Source organism: Micropterus salmoides, unplaced genomic scaffold, assembly GCF_014851395.1.
Source record: "Micropterus salmoides isolate LMB-PRFRI ecotype aquatic unplaced genomic scaffold, ASM1485139v1 Ms_hic_scaffold_2, whole genome shotgun sequence".
Taxonomy (NCBI): Eukaryota; Metazoa; Chordata; class Actinopteri; order Centrarchiformes; family Centrarchidae; genus Micropterus; species Micropterus salmoides.
The window spans coordinates 28,759,904-28,779,058 of NW_024041150.1; the positions used below are offsets into that span (position 1 = coordinate 28,759,904).

Genomic DNA, 19,155 nt, shown 5'->3' on the forward strand with positions numbered 1-19,155 from the left:
GCTCGGGGACACATTGGTGGATGTGTCACAGTGGGGAATTGAACCTGGGTCTCTCACACCCGGGTTCAATTTCCCACTTTATTTTGCCCACAAGGTAAAATAAACAAATAAATACTCAAGTCAATAAGCAACTTAATAAATGCGATCAAATAAAAATAAATAAATCATTTAAAAACAGTCAACAGTCCACCTGCCCCCTTTACTTATAAGATTTATTTTATTTTACCACCAACAAAAGTCTTAAATAATGTAATTTTTCCTAATTAATTTATTCAGTTAAGTGATTGATTATATTGTCTGTAAATGTTATTTCCACATTGTGAAGAAAGAATTTAGTTTCAGATATTTTTATTTTCAGTTCCACTGTCAGGAATACCATTCTTGAGGGGAAATGCTGAAAAAAAAAAATCATATTTCAACATACTGAAAAATATTGCCCTATTTAGCATTCATATGCAGCATACAAACATGTTATAAATGTTTATAACACACTATAATGTAGTTCTAAGTAATTTTTTATGCCTTTTTTTAAATGTACATTATTTGTCTGCAACTTCTCCTATGAAGACATATTTTCTATTATTACTGTATTTTACTACGTTGTCATTCATTATCTGTTTATACACCAGCATCCACCTATAAATGCCCACAGGAGGAGTTATGGTGTTGACAAATGCATTGATTAACTACAATATATTGTGTCATAAACCATTTATTAAATGTTAATAAATGAATAAACTGCTGATAAATGCTAAATTGGTGGGCCTAAAGTAGAAGTCCCAGAAGAGGCCTGTTTTATCCATTTACATTTAATAGAAGAAAATTACTGTGTTATGTGACGATATTGTGGGGATATTAATAAAAAAGCCTGCAAAAGTTTAATTAAAATGAAGAATTACCACATGAAATACAACATTTCTCAATAGGATGCCTTCTTTTCCTCACACGCATACAAACATTTGTTTTTAAAATGGCCAGACACAGGGGCGTAAATTTCATCTAACAGTAGGGGGGGAGCAATTTTGGAAGGGGACACAAATAATACAGCCAAAATTGTACTTGTAAAGGATATGCGTACACAGAGGGAAGTTTTACTACTGTTTTCCTGGCCAACAACACAAAGCAATAGTTGTTTAAATATGACTTGGATTCATAGGTTCACCATGTGGTCATATTAACCTAATTAACTTGTGTTCTCTACATAGTCATTTAGGCTTCTTCTAGCGCAGAGGACTTCCCTTACTTAGGCTAGATATTTAACTGCAGCAGGCCAACTGATCTGCCACTTAACATCATAATGTGCAAAACCCAACTCAATGGCAGATCTACGGTATTAGCCTAATATCGGTTCACACACAGACTTATCGCCTTGCGAGTTGTAGTAGGAGATGCACCGATTAAATTTTTCCTGGCTGATTACAATTACTGATTTTTTAAAGGTCTGACCTGCCGATTCTGATTTTCTTTCTTTTATAAGAACTATAATTGACAGCATATGCAAACATATTTGTAACTTTTTATTGGAAAAATCTATTTTTAGTAGGATCCCCATCAGCACCAGTATTAATGTTGGCTATTCTCCCTTGGGTCCATTCAATTCCATGGTCATAATGAAACAATGACTATAATATAGCATTCGCATTTTCACTGGAAGGAGCTGTTTTACAAATAAAATCCAAGTCTATAAATTAGACCATTTATTCTAGACTGATAGCCTATATTTACTTTAAAATATTTGAAAGAATAGGTTACATTATGATTTTTCTAATCTCACCATATTCTTTATTCTCTTTATTTTTGTTTAATCACAACTACAGTAATCTGCTCACCTTGCTTTTCCAGTCAGACAAACAGGCACACATCTACACCTCTCTCTCTCTCTCTCTCTCTCTGCTCTGACTTTCTTTATCAGCAGTTTTATAAAAAAACAACTCGCGTTTTGTATTTTTTCACCCGCGATTCCGTTTTCACAGCATCAGATGAGTCGCGTGTGGAGGAGCCTTGTTATTAATTACCAATAGAGACCACCGTGGTATGAATGACAACAGCTATGTTCACTGTTACTTTACCTGGCCCCTGCTTTAAAATATCCATCTTTATCTTCTAACGTGACACAAGAACGCGTCTCTTTCTGCGTGTTTCTCTGCAGATATTTAGTGAGCGTTGCGTCTTCTTCTCTCTAGTGAGGAAGTTCCACACACATAAGGCAGGTTTTGGCCTGTGTGTGTGTGGCTGTGACACGAGGTTACTGTCTGTGCACACATGTGTAACACGGCGCAGTACAGCGTGTTTGTAACGTTCAATGTGACCAGCAGAAAACTGGATATTTGACACTGCTCAGCCCCGGTCACTTTTCATGTCTGAGTAAGCGAAAAAAACGGCCTATTTCAGTCCCCAGCTGATCAATCTGCGCATCTCTAGCTGTAGAAGGTGAGTTACAATCCAACAAGCTGTTAAACAAGCTACCAAACAAGCTAGGTAATGTTATAACATAGTGGGGTAATGGAAAAATAATCGGTTATCATAAGTTTTTGTCATGATTAATTTATTAATGACTCAGTATCATCTGTATTAAAGACAAAATAATCAGTTCATCCGATGTTTAAAGTGAAGAAAACAGCCTTGCCAGCATTTAACATTACTGCAGTTCCATAACTACTGAAGGATCCAAACTGGTTTTCTCCCACCGGCCTCCTGTGAGAGGGAAAGCAAGCTGTGGACCAAACCACTGTGAGGCAAGAGAGGGGGGACTCAAAATGTTTCTAAACTTAAAACGCACTTTTATTGCCCTGTTTGCGTTTGTGTTGTTTTATTACTTACACAGTTATTCTAAGTATATATCTTTATATTATTTAATGGTTTTTAGGGAGGGGGGGGGCAACCCTCAGAAAGGGGGGGTCCTGTCCCCCCCGCGATTTCTGCCTATGGGACAGATTAAAAGCAATCAGCACCCATTTCCCAAATGAAACAAAGAGGAGTGTAATAAAGGCCAAACGGCTCACTGAAACCTAAACTCGGCCTTGTTTAGTATTAATGTTATTTAAAAAATAAATTCTGCTGGCTTTGTAATCTGTCCCTACTTAACCAGAATTTAAAAGACTTAGTTTTAATGAGGACAGATTTTTCTGACAATGTCGCCCACTGCAAGAAACACCAGACAACGGCTAATGTTAAGTGACAATTTCACCTTTATTAACATGGTGAAGAATCATTAGAAAAGGTCATGGTGATGGGCTGGAGGAGGTCTTGGTGCATAGGTGGTGCCTGTAAAGAGAGCAACACACTGAGAGAGAAAAGACTCATTAAATAACAAGGATGCCATGAATCACAGCAGCATTTTATCATTCAGCCTTGCAGGCCATCCACGTTGAATGTGATTTAAAAGCAAAAAATGTAGTGAGGAGTTTTTTTAAAATTATTTTAGATTACCTATGTTCACCAGGAACTTTTATTGAGATAACCTAATGCACAGTGTGGACAAAACTGTGGAGCATTATTAGACTTGTCCATTAATTGTAAAAGTAATAATGGTTTATTACAGCCATAAAAACTCTATTTTGGTCCTATATTTTCTAATAGGACATAACTGTAGCTATGCCTCTGCTTGAAATGAGTACTTGCCCACTACCTTTAAGATTTGTTGTATTTCGCTTAGGGCTAATTGTTTTCTATACTTCATGTGTGAAGACATTGTACATTAAGTTTACAGAAACAAAGAGCATTTAATGACAATTTAAAGTTTATGTCTGGCGATATTCTATTTTCAACAAACAAATTCCACCCAACCCAAAACATTAAATCAATCCTAATAACGAGTAGCCTGTTGCCAAAGCCTGATAAATGTTAATCCTCTGTGAGCTCAGTTGTTCAAATATTATTAACCCTTTCATGCAAGAATTATTTGTAGTTATACAAATAGTTTTATGTTTGTTTTTCCTTTTAAAAAAGTGAAAAAATGTGCTTGTAAACTTTTTTTCCCCATATATATTTTATTTTGAGATGTGTCCACTGTGGCATGTACGCCGCCATACAAAGTGACTCAATATAGTTTTTTTTTTTTTAAACATTTACTAAAAGCAAGTGGTATTAATATTATTATTATTATTAAGTTATTCAAGTACAAATGATATCCTCATTTTAAATAAAACATACAATATAAGGTGGAATCTACTCAGAATATACCCTTTGGTGTAGAACATCCACTGGAGTGGACAGATGTATTTTCTTCAAAATGTACAAGAAACACATCATTAAATCTGGATAAATGTATTTCCAACATCTTATTTAGTTGAAAACATTTTTTTTTTACTGGTTTGGTTTTATTAGAATAAAAGAATTTTACAGTTATTGCTGTATTCTTCTGTCCCCTGTAGTGAATTTATGATTCAGTATGTCAAAATGACAGAATTGTAAATATAATAAGTGGAATTGTATTATTGTATTGTATTGATTACATTTTCTATTAACATAATGAGGAGATGTTGTTAATTAGAGCATAAGTCATGTAAATAGAGAATATAGTCAGCAGTGCACAAAACATGACTCATTAATAACATTTAATCAAAACTGATCTTTAACTGCTTTTTTTGCTTAAACCTAACCACCTACGTGAGTCACATACTACGCCTGCTCGCTATCCATCCAGATTACCTCCTTACAATTTCTGTGCGATAGATGAAGTTAGCGCTCTGTTCACTCACAAAACATCTGTGAACATAATCCAGCCAGTGATTACATTCACACAACGTAACTGACGCTAAGCGACACTGTTGGTGACGTGTTCCTTCATATGAATAATTAACACGGTCACTGTTTGTTTTGAGTCAATCCCACACTGTTCTGCTGCTGTAAATACTTACTAGAGCAAATGTGTATTAATACGCAAAATAGTCCCTAATAAATGCACCATTTCCTTCTGTTTGAGTTATACCGGATTAAAACTACAGTGCCCAGGGGTTTTAGGAAATCACTCGGCCTTTTTATTACATGAATGAACCTTTTCTTTTTATATCGTAAGCAGGATCCAATGAGCTTGGGGCTGAGTACTACAGACAGAGTATCAAAGACCGAAAGCCCTGAGAGACAGACTGGTCCTTTAATGGGATTTGCTGACAATGGATTGGATTTGTTAACGCAAGCCTTATTCTTTAAGATACAGTTCTGTCCTCTGACCTCCAGTTTGCCCTGATGAACCAAACCCCACTCACCGGAAGCACCAATCCAGCTAAACTGCTAAGTGTTAAATGCAAGTAGTATGCTACTTATCCCTGACCAAGGCAAGTGGCAGGTGAATAAATAAAACAGGTTTTTGAATTATTCACAGTGGAGGAATGTGTGTCATCAACATCATCACTGCCACCCATCTTCGTCATCTCCTGAATTATCCCTGAGGATTTGGTTCCCATGGCAGGCTTGATGCTTCAGAGGTCATGAACTCACAGCACATATGCTAATAGACTAATAAAGCAGCCTTTCCTTTGCATCTGACTGCCTGAGTGACATTGATCTTGCAGTAGAGAGACAGTGTTGTCCCTTAGAGACCACATGCATGGACACAGGCTGCATGAACAGGGGGGACCTCGTCCTCTGACATACTTGTAACATCAAAAGCAAAATTCAACAAACATAATACATATTTACATAAAAATAAGTAATCGAAAATACATAAAAGTCTCTTATTAGGCTATAAATCCACATTAGACTGTGATGATTAAGATGGCCTTCTGGCCAGTGTAAGGAAAACGTTCCTCTTTTTGAAACCGTGGCAGTGGGGGAGGGTTTTCCCACTTGCTTCCTCCACTATAAGCCGACTGCTGCTGAAACAGAATGCAGGTTTTGTTTGTGCTGGAATTTGCAGCTTAATTTAGTGTACCAAGAAACTAAAAAAACTTGAGAACTGTGCAGAGGATGTGGGTGCAAGCTGAGGACAGTGCAGCGGCAGGTAAGACTTGACATATGTGGATATAAACTGGTGCTGAAACTTTTGCAGTTTCAAAAAGATTTCTCAGTATCTAAATAAGTCATGTTCTTTGTTGTGGACTGTTTTTAATTCTCTAATTGTGTGTATGAAAAGTTCAAGCCATAAAATGCTTCCGTTTAGTACAGTTTCAAAGTGTCATCTTTGTTTGATTATTCCAACAATCTCCTGTATTGCTGACATTTAAATTGCTTTAAGAAATCCAAACTGTGCTTGAATAAAATGTTCACTGGAATTAATCAGTGCTTCATTACCGTTAAGGCAAAAGTTCACCATTTTGGGGAATTTGTAAATTCACTGTCCTGAGGATAGCGAGATGAGAAGGCCGATACAGCTCACACGTATGTCAGGTAAATATGAAGCTATACAGCCAGTTAGCTTAGCCTAGCACAAAGACTTGGGGTTTATGTGCAGGACAATTTCTTAGCTTGGCCATATGAAAGATTCCTACACATAAACCCACATAAAACCTGTTTTTACACTTCAGTTTTTGAACAGGTTAAACAAACAAAATATAATGTGCTAATTAGAGAGGTGCTGGCAGGTTTTCAATATATTCATTTTCTTGGTGATGGTTGGATGAGAAGATTGGTAGCAATCTCATTAAGGGCCTATGCCTGGTAAAAATGAAGAAACAGTGACCAGCCAGTTAGCATGGCTTAGCACAAAGACTGGAAACAAGGGTAACCAGCTAGTTCACAAATCAACACTTTATTTCTTGCTTGTTTAACCTGTTCAAAAACTTCACCCACCTAAGAAATTGTCTTGCTCATAAACCCCGGTCTTAATGCTAGACTAAGCTAAATGGCTGCTGGCTGTAGCTTCATATTTAAAAGAGAGATGCAAGAGCGGTATTGATCTTCTCATCTTACTCCCCTCAGGAAAGTGAATTTGCATATTCCTGTAATGAAGCACTGATCGATTGGCCAACATTGTATTCAAGCACTTTTTTTGGATTTATTCAAGCAATTAGAAAAGCAGAAGTGTAAAAACAACATGATTGGGGTTTTATAGGTGGTTATATGATGGACTATTTCATGGCTGGATATGAGAACGGTATCAATGTTCTCATCAAACTCTCAGCAAGAAAGCAAATTAAGGTGTTTCCCAAAATGTCGAACAATTGAAAAGAACTTAAAGCTCTCAGTTTGTAAGAAACAGTGAAGCCGCAGGAAACTGATGTGAGTCAGAAGTCACAGAAAGTGAAACAATTTTTTCTAGGATCCCTCTGTGATTTCACTTCCTGTATTTCTCTCACCAACCTCCTTCACACAGCCTTACGAAGTTCCTCTTGCAGTCACGCTGACAGGATGAGAGGATCTGTGATTATCTTGCCTCCCAGCTGACCATGGTCTCTGTTTTCTGTTGCCAGTCAGTCCATCTGTTGCATGACGATAAAAAGATTTTCTTTTTCTCCGCAGAGTCTGACGGAGAGAGTGGTTTATCTTCTGAAGATGAGGGAGACATTCAGGTATCACTGTTAGTGACAGGCAGTAAAATAATGGTTAATTAATGCCACTTTGTAATGTGCATTAGAGACAATCAGCATCAGAAAATCAGGAAACACTGAAAATTCTGCTCAAGCAGGAAGTCTAATGACTTTTCTCATGTTATGGTAAAAACAACGGAGATGTTATTGGGTTTGGTTAAAAAATCTTGGATGTTTAATCAGAGAAAAGTCATATTATTTTGTCTTCACAGCTCACATTTTTACAGTAAACAAATACAGAAACAATTTAAAAAAAGAAAGACAATATTTTACAAAATTGCTGAATTAAAAACTTGAAAAAAAGGTGTACAAACATGATTACATTAACAATAACAAATGCAACGTTGGTGCCTCAACCATACGGATAATAGAATAAAATTAAATACATTAATCTCTTTCTCCTGCTTTGTTGTTGCTCATTGATGTTTGATTTTTAGTGTGAGATCCTGGAAATGCAGAGGGATGAAGCCAATCAGAGACTGGCTGAATTGGAGGAAGGTGAGAAGAAACACACACTTCATTTTCTTTGCCTGCTTCTCCCCATCCAGGACCATACGTGGGGTGGAGACTATCCCAGTATGCATGATTGGGCAGACAGACTCAAATTGACATATATCACATCTATAATATACAGTCTACAGTGCGTGGACGAAAATAAGGAAGGAAGGATTACAGTGAACAAATGTACACAAAAACAGCTTAAAATAATCTTACTTGGTTGAAGTTTCACATTAATTCTGTGCAATTTAATTCAACTCTCTCCTCAAGTCTCCTCTCTTATATTTCTATGAGATGACCATGAGATGACTATTAACTGCCCTCTTTTCATTTCCAGTCTCCAATCAGCTCTTGAAAGAGATGAATGTACTGGAGATCCAGTTCCAGATTGAACGCTCCTGCAGGGAGAGTGCTGAGGCACTGGCTGTTAAAGTACGTCCTTTTTACCACTGTAGTGTTGCTCCTTTCCTTTTCATTCCTCTCCTTTCCTTTATTTGCCAGCCCTTTTCTTTGCTATGATCTTTTTGTTACTTTCCTTTGTCTTTTCCTTTCCGCTCCTGACATGTCAAGAGACTGACGTAAAAATGCACTGTACATCCGATGATATACTCTAACCTCACCTTACCTTTTTCATACTGACATATTAGAATAAAACAAACAGCGACCTCCGGACTCACCACGGTCTCCTCTCTTACCTAGGTGACCAAAGACAACAAAGTCTTGAAGAGGAAGAGCCAGATGCTGATGCCGCTCATCCCCGAGCATCATGAGAACTTGCCAACTGTGACCTTTGACCTAGAGCCTGACCCCGCCTTTAACTGTGACGTGGTTGATCTTGGTGATGACAGCAAGGAGGAGACGCTGCTGCTGGAGAGTCAAGTCAAGATCGCAGGTTTGACAAATCTGCTCATGATGTGAATTCACATGATTCTCAATTAAAGGTCTAACTGGCAGTGACCAAAAGCATTTTTGTCTGCCTGATGAATCATGTTGAAAATGGAAAAGGCACCACAGCTACTGTCACACCTGATGTCCCAAAATAATAATCATGATATATATATATAAAATAAAATATTGCCGAGAATAAGTGCTTTAAAATATTTTATCTTTCCGGGCAGCCAGTAGATTTCTATGTGAGCACAAAAATCACTTTGAAGGTATTAAAATAACATTTGATTTTCACCCTACCGCTGTGGGACCGAGTCATGGAGCGGAGAGATCACATATTATAGCAGCTTCAAAGCGTTTTTCTTCAACATTTTCCCTTAATAAGCTGTTTCAAAATCATACGTACTCAGATCATCATCACAGACAAATTGGACTTGGATTTGGGAAGTGGATTATTCGTTGGTGTCAAAGTCTATAACTCGTCATGAACCTCTTTCTGTGTGTGTCAGAGCTGCAGGCGTCAGTGGATGGTCTGCTGGCTGAGAAGCTGCAGCTGCAGCAACAAGTGGAGGATCTGACCAAAGAGCAGGCCCAACTCAGAGAGCAGGTACATTGTGTGTGTGTGTGTGTGTGTGTGTGTGTGTGTGTGTGTGTGTGTGTGTGTGTGTGTGTGTGTGTTTGTGGGTGTGTATAATTTATCACAGACCTTTTGTCTCAGCTAGCACTGGAGATTGAGGAAAAAGAGGCCATACTGAGAAAAATGAGCAAACAGAGCAAGACCATGAATAAAATCAAACGAGGTGAGTGCTCATTACATTTGGACTGCAGCTTATAATTATTTTCATTATTGATGAATCTATCAAGTATTTTTCTCTAATATTTGATCTAGAAAATGGCAGGATATATTGAAAACTAGCCTTTACAAGTTCCCAGTCCCAAAGTCTTTCCTTTTTTCCATTTCTTGTTTCATTCGGCCAAACCCTAAACCTAAAGGTATTTAAAGAGGCATTTCACCAAAATTACAAAAACACCACATTTTCGTCTGATATCTAGCCACTCAAGAGGTTTTGAGATGTCTGCCTCTGAGATTTCTTCTGCCATGCCAACACAAGTCATGTATGTGTTGTTACTGTAATGTAGAAAAAGCAGCAAATCCTCATATTTTAAAGACTTGAATGGGCATTTTTGCTTTATAAATGACTTCACACAAATCATCTGCAGATTGACTAATTTATTAAGCAACGAATCATTTCAGTGCTACATTTATTTGTTATTTATTTATTTTCAGATCGTCAGTCAAAATCTTCATGAATGCTGCTTAATTTTATGTGTGTGTCTTCTGTGTGTGTGTGTACATGCACAGTCTCCCAGCTTGTCACAGAGGAGTTTGCAGAAATGTCTCAGAAACTGGAGCTGGAGCAGGGCCTCCGGCAGCACGCTGAAGTCTTCGCCCACCAGGTGTGAGCACATTGCGTGTTCGCGTGTACGTGTGTGTGCGTGTGTGTGTGTACATGTGTGTTTTTCTGCACAGCACTGAACATTTTGTCATACATTCACACCTATAGATACTGAGGGTGACAGGTCGTGCCACAGGAGCAGGAGCAGGGGTGTTGGCGCTGACCTTCGGGCAGCTACGGCGAACACACTTGGACAGGAGGGGGATGGGGGGGGCGCACACACACTCACACACACACACTTCTGGTGTCAGAGTGCAGCTGATGTGGCGGGACAGGAGAAGGGGTCTCCATTCTCTGTTTTCACACCGATGACACTTTGGTCAAATCTGGGCTCTCTGTGTGAGGCGAAGCGTTCACACACACAAGACAAAGGCAGACACACACTCTTACACATGCGGGAAAAAACACCAATTCTCTTAAAATCCACATACCCAAACACACGTACACACAGCACAATTTTGCTACCCCAGCTGCTCCTATAATGAAGGCCCTTTCTTTCAAAAAACATCTCTCTGTTCCATTCCCTTCCCATTTAGCCCCTCCCTTCCCCATAATTAGTGCTCATCACTGCTGCTGAAGGAGAATAGCTGCCTTTAAGCACAACCTGTCTTTGCCTGACACCTTTATGTTTTGCCGAGCATATAGCAATTGTCGCCTTTGTCCACAGTGTCCTCCATTTACCGGACAGGCGCACAATGGGCTGCCTCGCAGGGGTCCTTACCTGTGAAAAGGACCCCCAACTGTTCACACAATTCAGCCCCTTTACTCTCAATTCATGGTAAAAGACCCCCCTGCGCTGAATGCCTGTTGTATGCACTACTATTTGTCTGTTTTCATGTGTTTTGAAAACACTAACCATTCACACCTCTTCTCTGTGATGCATGGTGGTATAATGATGCAGGGCCTCAAACAGGAAACAATTTGGAGGTTTTTTTTTGTGTGTGTCTTTGTCTCTTTGTGTAGCTGTGTGTGGTTGGGCCGTGTGTTTGTATGTATGAAATAATTGTGCTAATTGCTGTGTGAAAATTGCTCTCTGCTTAAGGGAGACCAGAGATTAGGGCGGTGTCATTTGCAGCACGGAGCCTTGTGCTGCATGCGCGGATACAGAAACCTGATACACCAAACCTGCTGCCTCACGTTTGCTCGTACAGTAAAAACACAGAAATGAAAACCATTTGTTCTCACACTTCCTGTTCTCTGATCAGTACCTGCTCTTCCCAAAGTGTGCGTACAATCTGTCAGAGTATGACCAAAATACGCCCGAGCTCATCATTTGTTTTGTTTCTGTGAACAAAGGGGGGTTTAACAACTACAATTACACATAAATTACACATGATAACATGAAGTTTTTAAAGGTGACTGATATTTTTGGGGAATCGGTATAGTCAGAAATCTGTTTCTGGCAATATAAAGAAAGAGAAATTCAATAATTTTTTGACCAATTGTGTTAAATACTAGATGGGCTCCTGAGCTCTATTTATGTCCTTTTTCGAACTTGTGTTTGTTTCTTGCCAGTCTGTCGTTCAAATGTTACCTGCTGTGACCTACTCTGGATGGGAGGCCAAACTAGTTCTCCTTTGTGGATTAATAAGCTATTTAATCTAACGGATCAATACCCACATTTTACCTGTATATACAATATTAAACATCACACAAGCTCATTCAAATGAACAAAAGGTTTGTTTATAACACTCTTAACTATAGCTGGTGTATTTATTTGCCCCACCATAGAAGAAAAAATCACATTTTCCCAGTAACTCAAGGCAAAGCTTGACATTTTTCATTTTTCCTCACAAGCCACATATCATAATGTTGGAAAAGGGATGCTTTGTCTCGCAGCGAAATTGTCCTGTTTTCATTGTTACTCTTCTTCAATGAAGCCGATGAGTAATTCTAATAAGGCTTCCAAGTCATTGTTCAGTCAAACACTGGTTTGAAAACATTTTCTCTGCATTGTGACAACCTCCTGGGGGATAAAATGAACAACCAGCCATTCAGATCTCACTGGATTTTTTCTCTAATTGCTGTTCATTGTCACTGATGGATTTCTCTTCCATTTTCGTAGCAGCAGATAATCATAAAGATGTGCTCAACAAGTCAAAAGGTGAAGCTAGATTTGATTTGTCTTGTCAGATGATGGCGCAGCAGACGGCAGCCAACACTCAGAGCATGAGCGCAGAGACTGGCCTGCAGCTGCAGCAGACGCTGGAACAAATCACCACCATCAGCACAGCCCTGTGTGATATACAACGCTACTACCAGGACCAGGTGTGTGTACATTTGATGAAAAAAGTGTCATTATACTACTATTAATGGTCTTCATCATGTCCCCTACTTCTTTCATCCCTGTGTTCAGGTAAAACAGAGTCAGAGTGTTGTGGAAGAAAGCAATGTCCTCTCTGAGCTGCAGAGCCTGAGAGAACAGCTGGAGAAGAGTGAGGAGGAGAGGAAGACCTTAGAAAATCAACTGTGTGAGGCCAACGGCACTGTCACACAGCTCCAGGAGGAGGGTAGGTGCTGGTGGAGAAAGAAAACACCTCTCTGAAATATTTCTTAGCAAACATGCCTAAAGGTTACAGCAGAAAAGGGTCAAAAACAGTGGCTGAATGAAGACAAAGTGTAAGTGCGGTATGATGCATGCTCCTCTACTGGCTTCTAGATATTGGCTCTAAAAAACATCTCGCAAAACACCTAAAAACACCAGTGTAGGGTTTTAGTAACTAATGTCAATTCTTCTGTGTAGTGGGGATGATTAAAAAAAATATTGTTCAATTAAGAAGCTTAGGAAAAGCTTGTTTAACTTGATTTATAGGTGGTGGATGCCGCTTGCCTACCCCACCTCAGCTCTATCAAATTTATGCTTCAAAATGTCCTTATTTAAACCTACGGATGACGTCCCAGACACTGTTTTTTACAAGCTGCGATCAAAATTTCAACTCAAATGCTTCTTAGCTGATTCCTCAAATTCATCTTGTCATTGTCTATTAGACGTGTTTTCCTGTCACTGTACTTTCTGCTAAATCCTTTTCTCAGAGTTATAAAGTTCCTCTCAAGCTTGTGTCTTTCTCTGAATGAGCAGGTGTTTCCAAAAAACATTTGTTATGGAATTACTTTTGCATTTCCAGGGCGAATAGTTTATGATACTAATGTTTAAAGGAAACACATTTTATTATCTTATTTGTAGTGAAACAGTTACAAGATACACTGAAGAGGGAGGATAAAACTGAAGAACCAGGGGACAGCAGCGTCCTTTCTGAGCTGCAGAGCCTGAGAGAACAACTGGAGAAGAGTGAGGAGGAGAGGAAGGCCTTAGAAACTCAGCTGTGTGAGGCTAACGGCACTGTCACGCAGCTCCAGGAGGAGGGTAAGTGCTGGTAGAGAAAGACAACACCTCTCTGAAATATTTCTTAGCAAACATGCCCAATGGTTACAGCAGAAAAGGGTCAAAAGCAGTGGCTGAATGTTGAAGCCAGACGTGTAAGTGCGGTATGATGCATGTTCCTCAACTAGCTTCTAGATGTTTGCTCCAAAAAACGTCTTGCAAAACCCCTAAAAACACCAATGTAGGGTTTTAGTAACTAATGTCACTTCTTGTGTCTTCCTCTGAATGAGCAGGTGTTTCCAACATTTGTTTTAACATTTCGTATGAATTAATTAATAAAATTGCATTTCCTGGGTAAATTTGCTTTTAGTTTATGATACTGATGATCAAAGGAAACATGTTTAATTATCTTCTTTGTAGTGAAACAGTTACAAGTTACACTGAACAAGGAGGATAAAACTGACGAACTGCAGGAGAAATCCACTGCTGCTCCACCTCCACCTCCACCTCCGCCACCTCCTCCACCTCCTCTGCCCCTCACTACTGTCACCAGGTATGCTTAACCAAAGCTAGAGTTTCCCTTCAACATTAAAAACAAGGAGACTTGGGGGACTGTCTTACATTATATAATTACATAATTTAAATACTTTCAGAGGCTTTTCACACCCTGACAACAAAAACTTATTCTTCACCAAGTTTGACAACTTGACCTGTGTGACCTCTCTGTCTCTCTCTCTCTCTGTGCTAAGTTCAATTGATTTCATGAGAAGCAGGAGAAAAGATAAAACCAGTAAAGTTGAACTAAATGGTGAGTCTCACATTTACCACTTTACATAAAACACATTTTTCACCCTGTAGCAGAAGTTTATCCTGAAGGTCAAAACAAGGGATTGTTGGACATTTTCTTTTTGGTTTCTCTAAACACAAAACTTCATCTTTGACTTAATTTTGATCGTGTGTTTGGTCGTGTATGTGTGCTTGTATGCATCTGTCCGCAGCTCATCTAGTATACCACCGGATCCATCAACCTAATATTTTTTTGTGCCAGGCATATCTAGTCTGCTGCACGCCTGCAGATTAATTCCATACCCGGTATGTTATGATTATAGACTGTATGAAAGAAGTGGACATAGCCACTGTGATGTCACCCACTGGTTTGCAGACTACTGTTTTGAAGACTTGAGTTTGATGTTTTGGTTATTGCGATCTTGGCTTGAACCAGATGTGACCATATTTGGACAAGAGAGTGGTGCGAGCCAGCCCGGTTAGCAAGGTGCATCTGGAATTCACATTAACTGTGATATTAACTAGGATGGTAAATTTGTGAAAAACAGGCTTAAAACAAATGTACTTACCGGAAACATTAACAGCCGACTCCTAATAAGCTTTTCAACAGCGCTGGTCAAATTGACACTGAGCAGTGGATACGAGTGACCTCTATCCTGATTGACAGGTGGCATGTTGCGACTTGTCAATCACAAGAAAGTGGAAGGAAAGGAAAGTGTTTGCTGAGGTGATAAATCAGGTGAGAAGTAGGGTAATTTTTTCATAGACTTCTTTCATACAAGTGGACTTCTTTTTGCAACCAGTGGAGTCACCCCCAGCTGGCCATTAGAAAGAATGCAGGTTTAAGGCACTTCCCCATTGGCTTCACTTTTCAGGGCTGGAGGTTCCCGCTTGGTTATGATCCACTAAAGCAAGGCACGATACGAGATGATTAAATCACCATTTTTGTTATCTTTGCCGCCATCTCGACTGGGGACAATTGAGTGAGAGCTCTTGTTTGTTTGAGAGGGACGCATATAGCCAAGACCCGTCGCCGTCAGTTTGCAACGCACTGGGCATCCCCATAGCGTCATAGTTCAACGCAGTGGGGACCCTAGCATCACTTTTGAACGGTAAAGTTAGGTGAAGGTTATTTAACAGAAAAGCCAGAGTAGGTGGTTGGGGTGCACAGGTGGGCCAGAAACTGGACTTTCATCAAAGAGACTGGTGTTTGTTTCCCTGTGTAAAACAAAAAGTCAACATTAAATATTTTTATTTAAGTTACATAGGTTACGTAAAATGCGTAAGTTACACAAGTAACTTTACTTAACTTACATGTGATCTGATGTACGTAGTTATTTTAACCCAAACCACGATCTTTCCTAACACTAACCAAGTACTTTTGTTGCCTAAACCTAACCAAATTGTAACGTTTCACAACTTTAACAAGGGTCAATATGTGATGAGTTGGGAGTGAGAAGGTGTTGGACTTTACAGAACAAGATGGTTTAAAACAGTTATATATTATATTAAATAAATATTTTATCCATTTATTATCTTTAAGAACCAGCACCCTTGTTGGACATGAAGGCGAAAGCGGTGGATGAAATGATGGAGAGAATAAAGAAAGGCATCATCCTGAGGCCCATCAAGAGAATGCAGGTGCACAGATTGTATTTGCAAAGACTTTCACATTTGTTTGTTTGTCTATATTTCCCATTGAATGTAACATGTATGTGCAATTTTGCATTTATATGGTGATCTTGTCCAGATGAACTTGTATAAGGACAAAAGCCAAATAATAAACTGTGTTAACTAACATCTGATTTCCCTGCTCACAGGAAGATGACAGCTCATGGAAGGTCGGTTATCCTCATACCTTTTTGTTTCTTTTTGTTGTTATTATAAAGCAGCTGTGACACAGTTCCAAAATATTTCAAATCTTCAAATCCCCAAATCGTCTTACAGGACCAGAGGAGTGAAAACAGAAAATCCGCTATCGTGGAGTTGAAAGGAATGCTGGTAATGTACTTAAACTCCAGATTCGCCAAAACTTGACCAAAACATTTTAATTATAAAAGACCCCTGTGTCTTAAAACTTCTTTAACCATTCTACACACCAGGACAACATAAAACGGCAGCCCCTCCGCAGAGTGCCATCCAGAAGGGGAATTGGCAGAAATGTTGGGGAAGCAGAGCTCTTGCAGGTTCTGCAGAGGAGGAGGAGAGCGATGGGAGAGACCCAGGACCTGGTCCCCTCAACACAAACAAAGGGTACACTTTCCTGTCACTCCTTTAAGCTCATGATGATGCTGCCGCGTGTGGTGTCTCTACAGTATATCTTTTATTTTGTCTTTTAGTAAATGTTTTTTTCTTAATATTGCTATTCTTGTTTACAGTATGTCTAACATGCTTTCATAACCGTCTTTTATTACCAGTTTTGTTTACATTAATACCTACTTATGCTATTTACATTTAAACCTGTAGTATTTCCCTATAGTGATGTACCTTAACATTTAACTTTTAAAAAGAGTTATGTAAGTATAATTTAATGTATTAAAAAATAGAAGAGTAAAAATTTGATCTATATAAAAGTAACAATTTTGGTCCTGTAATATTTATGAACAGAACAAAGGTTGTGATCATATCACTGCTGTTAGCCATCCGTTAGTTGTCATTTGGATTTGTGCCTAACCTGAGGATGTGGTAATGTCTTGGTCAGAGCCCAAGCCAGGTGATGTTCCCTGGGCAGGTGAGAGCGGCTGCGCCCCTGTGCTCCGGAGGCTGAAACAGAACAGAGAGAAGAGAGACTCTCGCATCAGAGCATCCGCACTGATCATCGGCCAGGGAAACTGAGAGCCCGAATATCGAAGAGGAACTCATTACATTACATTACTTATCATCGCTGGATATGTGTTGATTTAATATATAACTGAATTGATTTTGTGACCCTGCCTATTGATTTTGGTCAAAGTTAAAACAAAGACTCAAATAAAGCTCAAATAATGTCAGAAAACAGTTTTTAATGTTTGTTTATCGACTTGGGCGTACAAGATGGGAGCTGCACTTTGCACACTACCATCACATCCCACATTCAGGGATGAAGAAAAACAAAGTAAAGCTTTTTTTTTCAAATGCCATTTAACCCAGATACACTTCAAATAGCCCGTACTTGTTGCGTGTCAAAGGGAATGAAACTCATTCAGCCATGTTTAATGTCCATCATCATTCTTTTGGGTTTCTGGGTTTCATCTGATCTAAGTGCAAGTTACAGGACTTTTTTATGCACGTAGAATATAGATGTAAAATAACCCGAGCCATAAAAAACACTTAGGTTAAATAAATATCACCTATACTTCGCTCCCAAGGTGTCTGTCTCTTAAAGCTCGATCCAGCAGAAGGATGGAGGCTGCCATTTATTTAGGCACATTAAGGCGCTCACACCCAGAGCCCAAAGGTGTTGTTTAGATAAGAGCCTCAGGTGATCTGTGCGCCTCCTCCTGAAAGTATCCTTAAATGCGGCAGGTCGCCTTTTGTTTTCTCACCTCCACACAGATACTGTGCATATGTGGGCCCGTGCATGCATGAATGAACACATGCACAACACCCTCACACCACACTATCTATCTATCTGCGTATGTGCCTTTGTTAAAAGCATTTGAAAAGGGGATGAAATTACTCTCACCTTTGACTCTGACACCATTTTAGTGTCTTCACACAGTTTCACATTATATATTTACTTTATTTAGCTCTTTTTACTTGAGGGTCTGGGCCCCTTTCACTCTCCAGCATACATTTTTTTATTGTTTTCCTCCTCAGTCTCAAAGGTGTTAGCTTTTTCGCTGCAGTAATGTATTCTGTCCCCTCCATGTTATTGAATCAATGCACATGAAAGCCAATGCGTGTGTGTGTGTGAGAGAGAGAGAGAGAGAGAGAGAGAGACATACAGATAATGAAAGAGAGATAGGAGGTTCTGAAACAGATACTCTATATTTGAGGATGCTGATACAAACAGAAAGGACATGTTAACGATTAGCCAGCTCCCACCATTGCTGCCAATTGGATAGTCCATTTCTTGGTCAATTTATTCAACCATGGGGTTTCCTAACTGTTTCCTGTGTTTGCATCCAAGGCCTTTACAAAAGGCACAATTCCTGAAATAGATGTGATCATATTGACGGCCCAGATAAAGTTATAGATTAAGACAGAGACTTGGCAAATTCACGAACGACAACATGCTTGAACTAACTTTGATTTATTATTAAAATCCCAAGAGTTAGTGCTGGGTATGACTTGGATTACACAAATATTATGGGAGCTCAGAAAAAGTGTAAAATGCAGACAGACCACATGGTTGCCCTCAGCAACATCCATCAGGTTATTCAATGAGAGCTTTGAGCGATGAGGCAACTAAGTAGTGGTTTAACAATATTCTAATGAAAATGAATGAAATGCAAGTGGAAACCTCGGATTTGGAAAAATACCTGGAATGTTTTTGTGCGGTACAATGCTTGGAAGCTTTTTCACACTGTGAGTGCAAATTATTTCACTGAGCGCTCCCACTTAATGAGCTAAAGTGGCAAAGCCTGGCAAAGCCTGCAGCCAAGTTAGGCTGTGGTGATGGTACAGCTATTTTAACACATATTATGTACGTAAAATGTTTGTTTAACTGAAAATTAAAGTTTCTAATAATTGTATGTATTAATGTTTTGACTTACTGTGATTATAGGAGCTCCCACAATCAAACTCTCAAACAGTA

General features: G+C 39.1%; 1 protein-coding gene across 2 annotated transcripts; it reads left to right on the plus strand.

The window, feature by feature from the left end:
- The first annotated feature begins 5,786 nt into the window (after window positions 1-5,786).
- Window positions 5,787-17,414, plus strand: shtn2 (shootin 2). Of its 2 annotated transcripts, XM_038732543.1 has the most exons (18): window positions 5,787-5,941; window positions 7,399-7,448; window positions 7,904-7,964; window positions 8,302-8,396; window positions 8,664-8,856; window positions 9,362-9,459; window positions 9,571-9,652; window positions 10,216-10,310; window positions 12,443-12,577; window positions 12,666-12,819; window positions 13,494-13,673; window positions 14,052-14,184; window positions 14,381-14,439; window positions 15,961-16,058; window positions 16,238-16,258; window positions 16,365-16,418; window positions 16,520-16,670; window positions 17,119-17,414. In XM_038732543.1, exons 1-18 carry the CDS (start codon window positions 5,908-5,910, stop codon window positions 17,250-17,252), a joined length of 1,827 nt encoding a protein of 608 aa, XP_038588471.1. In that variant the 5' UTR covers window positions 5,787-5,907; the 3' UTR covers window positions 17,253-17,414. The 2 variants fall into 2 exon arrangements, with proteins under 2 accessions (XP_038588471.1, XP_038588472.1); XM_038732544.1 differs by lacking the exon at window positions 13,494-13,673.
- Window positions 17,415-19,155: the final 1,741 nt, after the last annotated feature.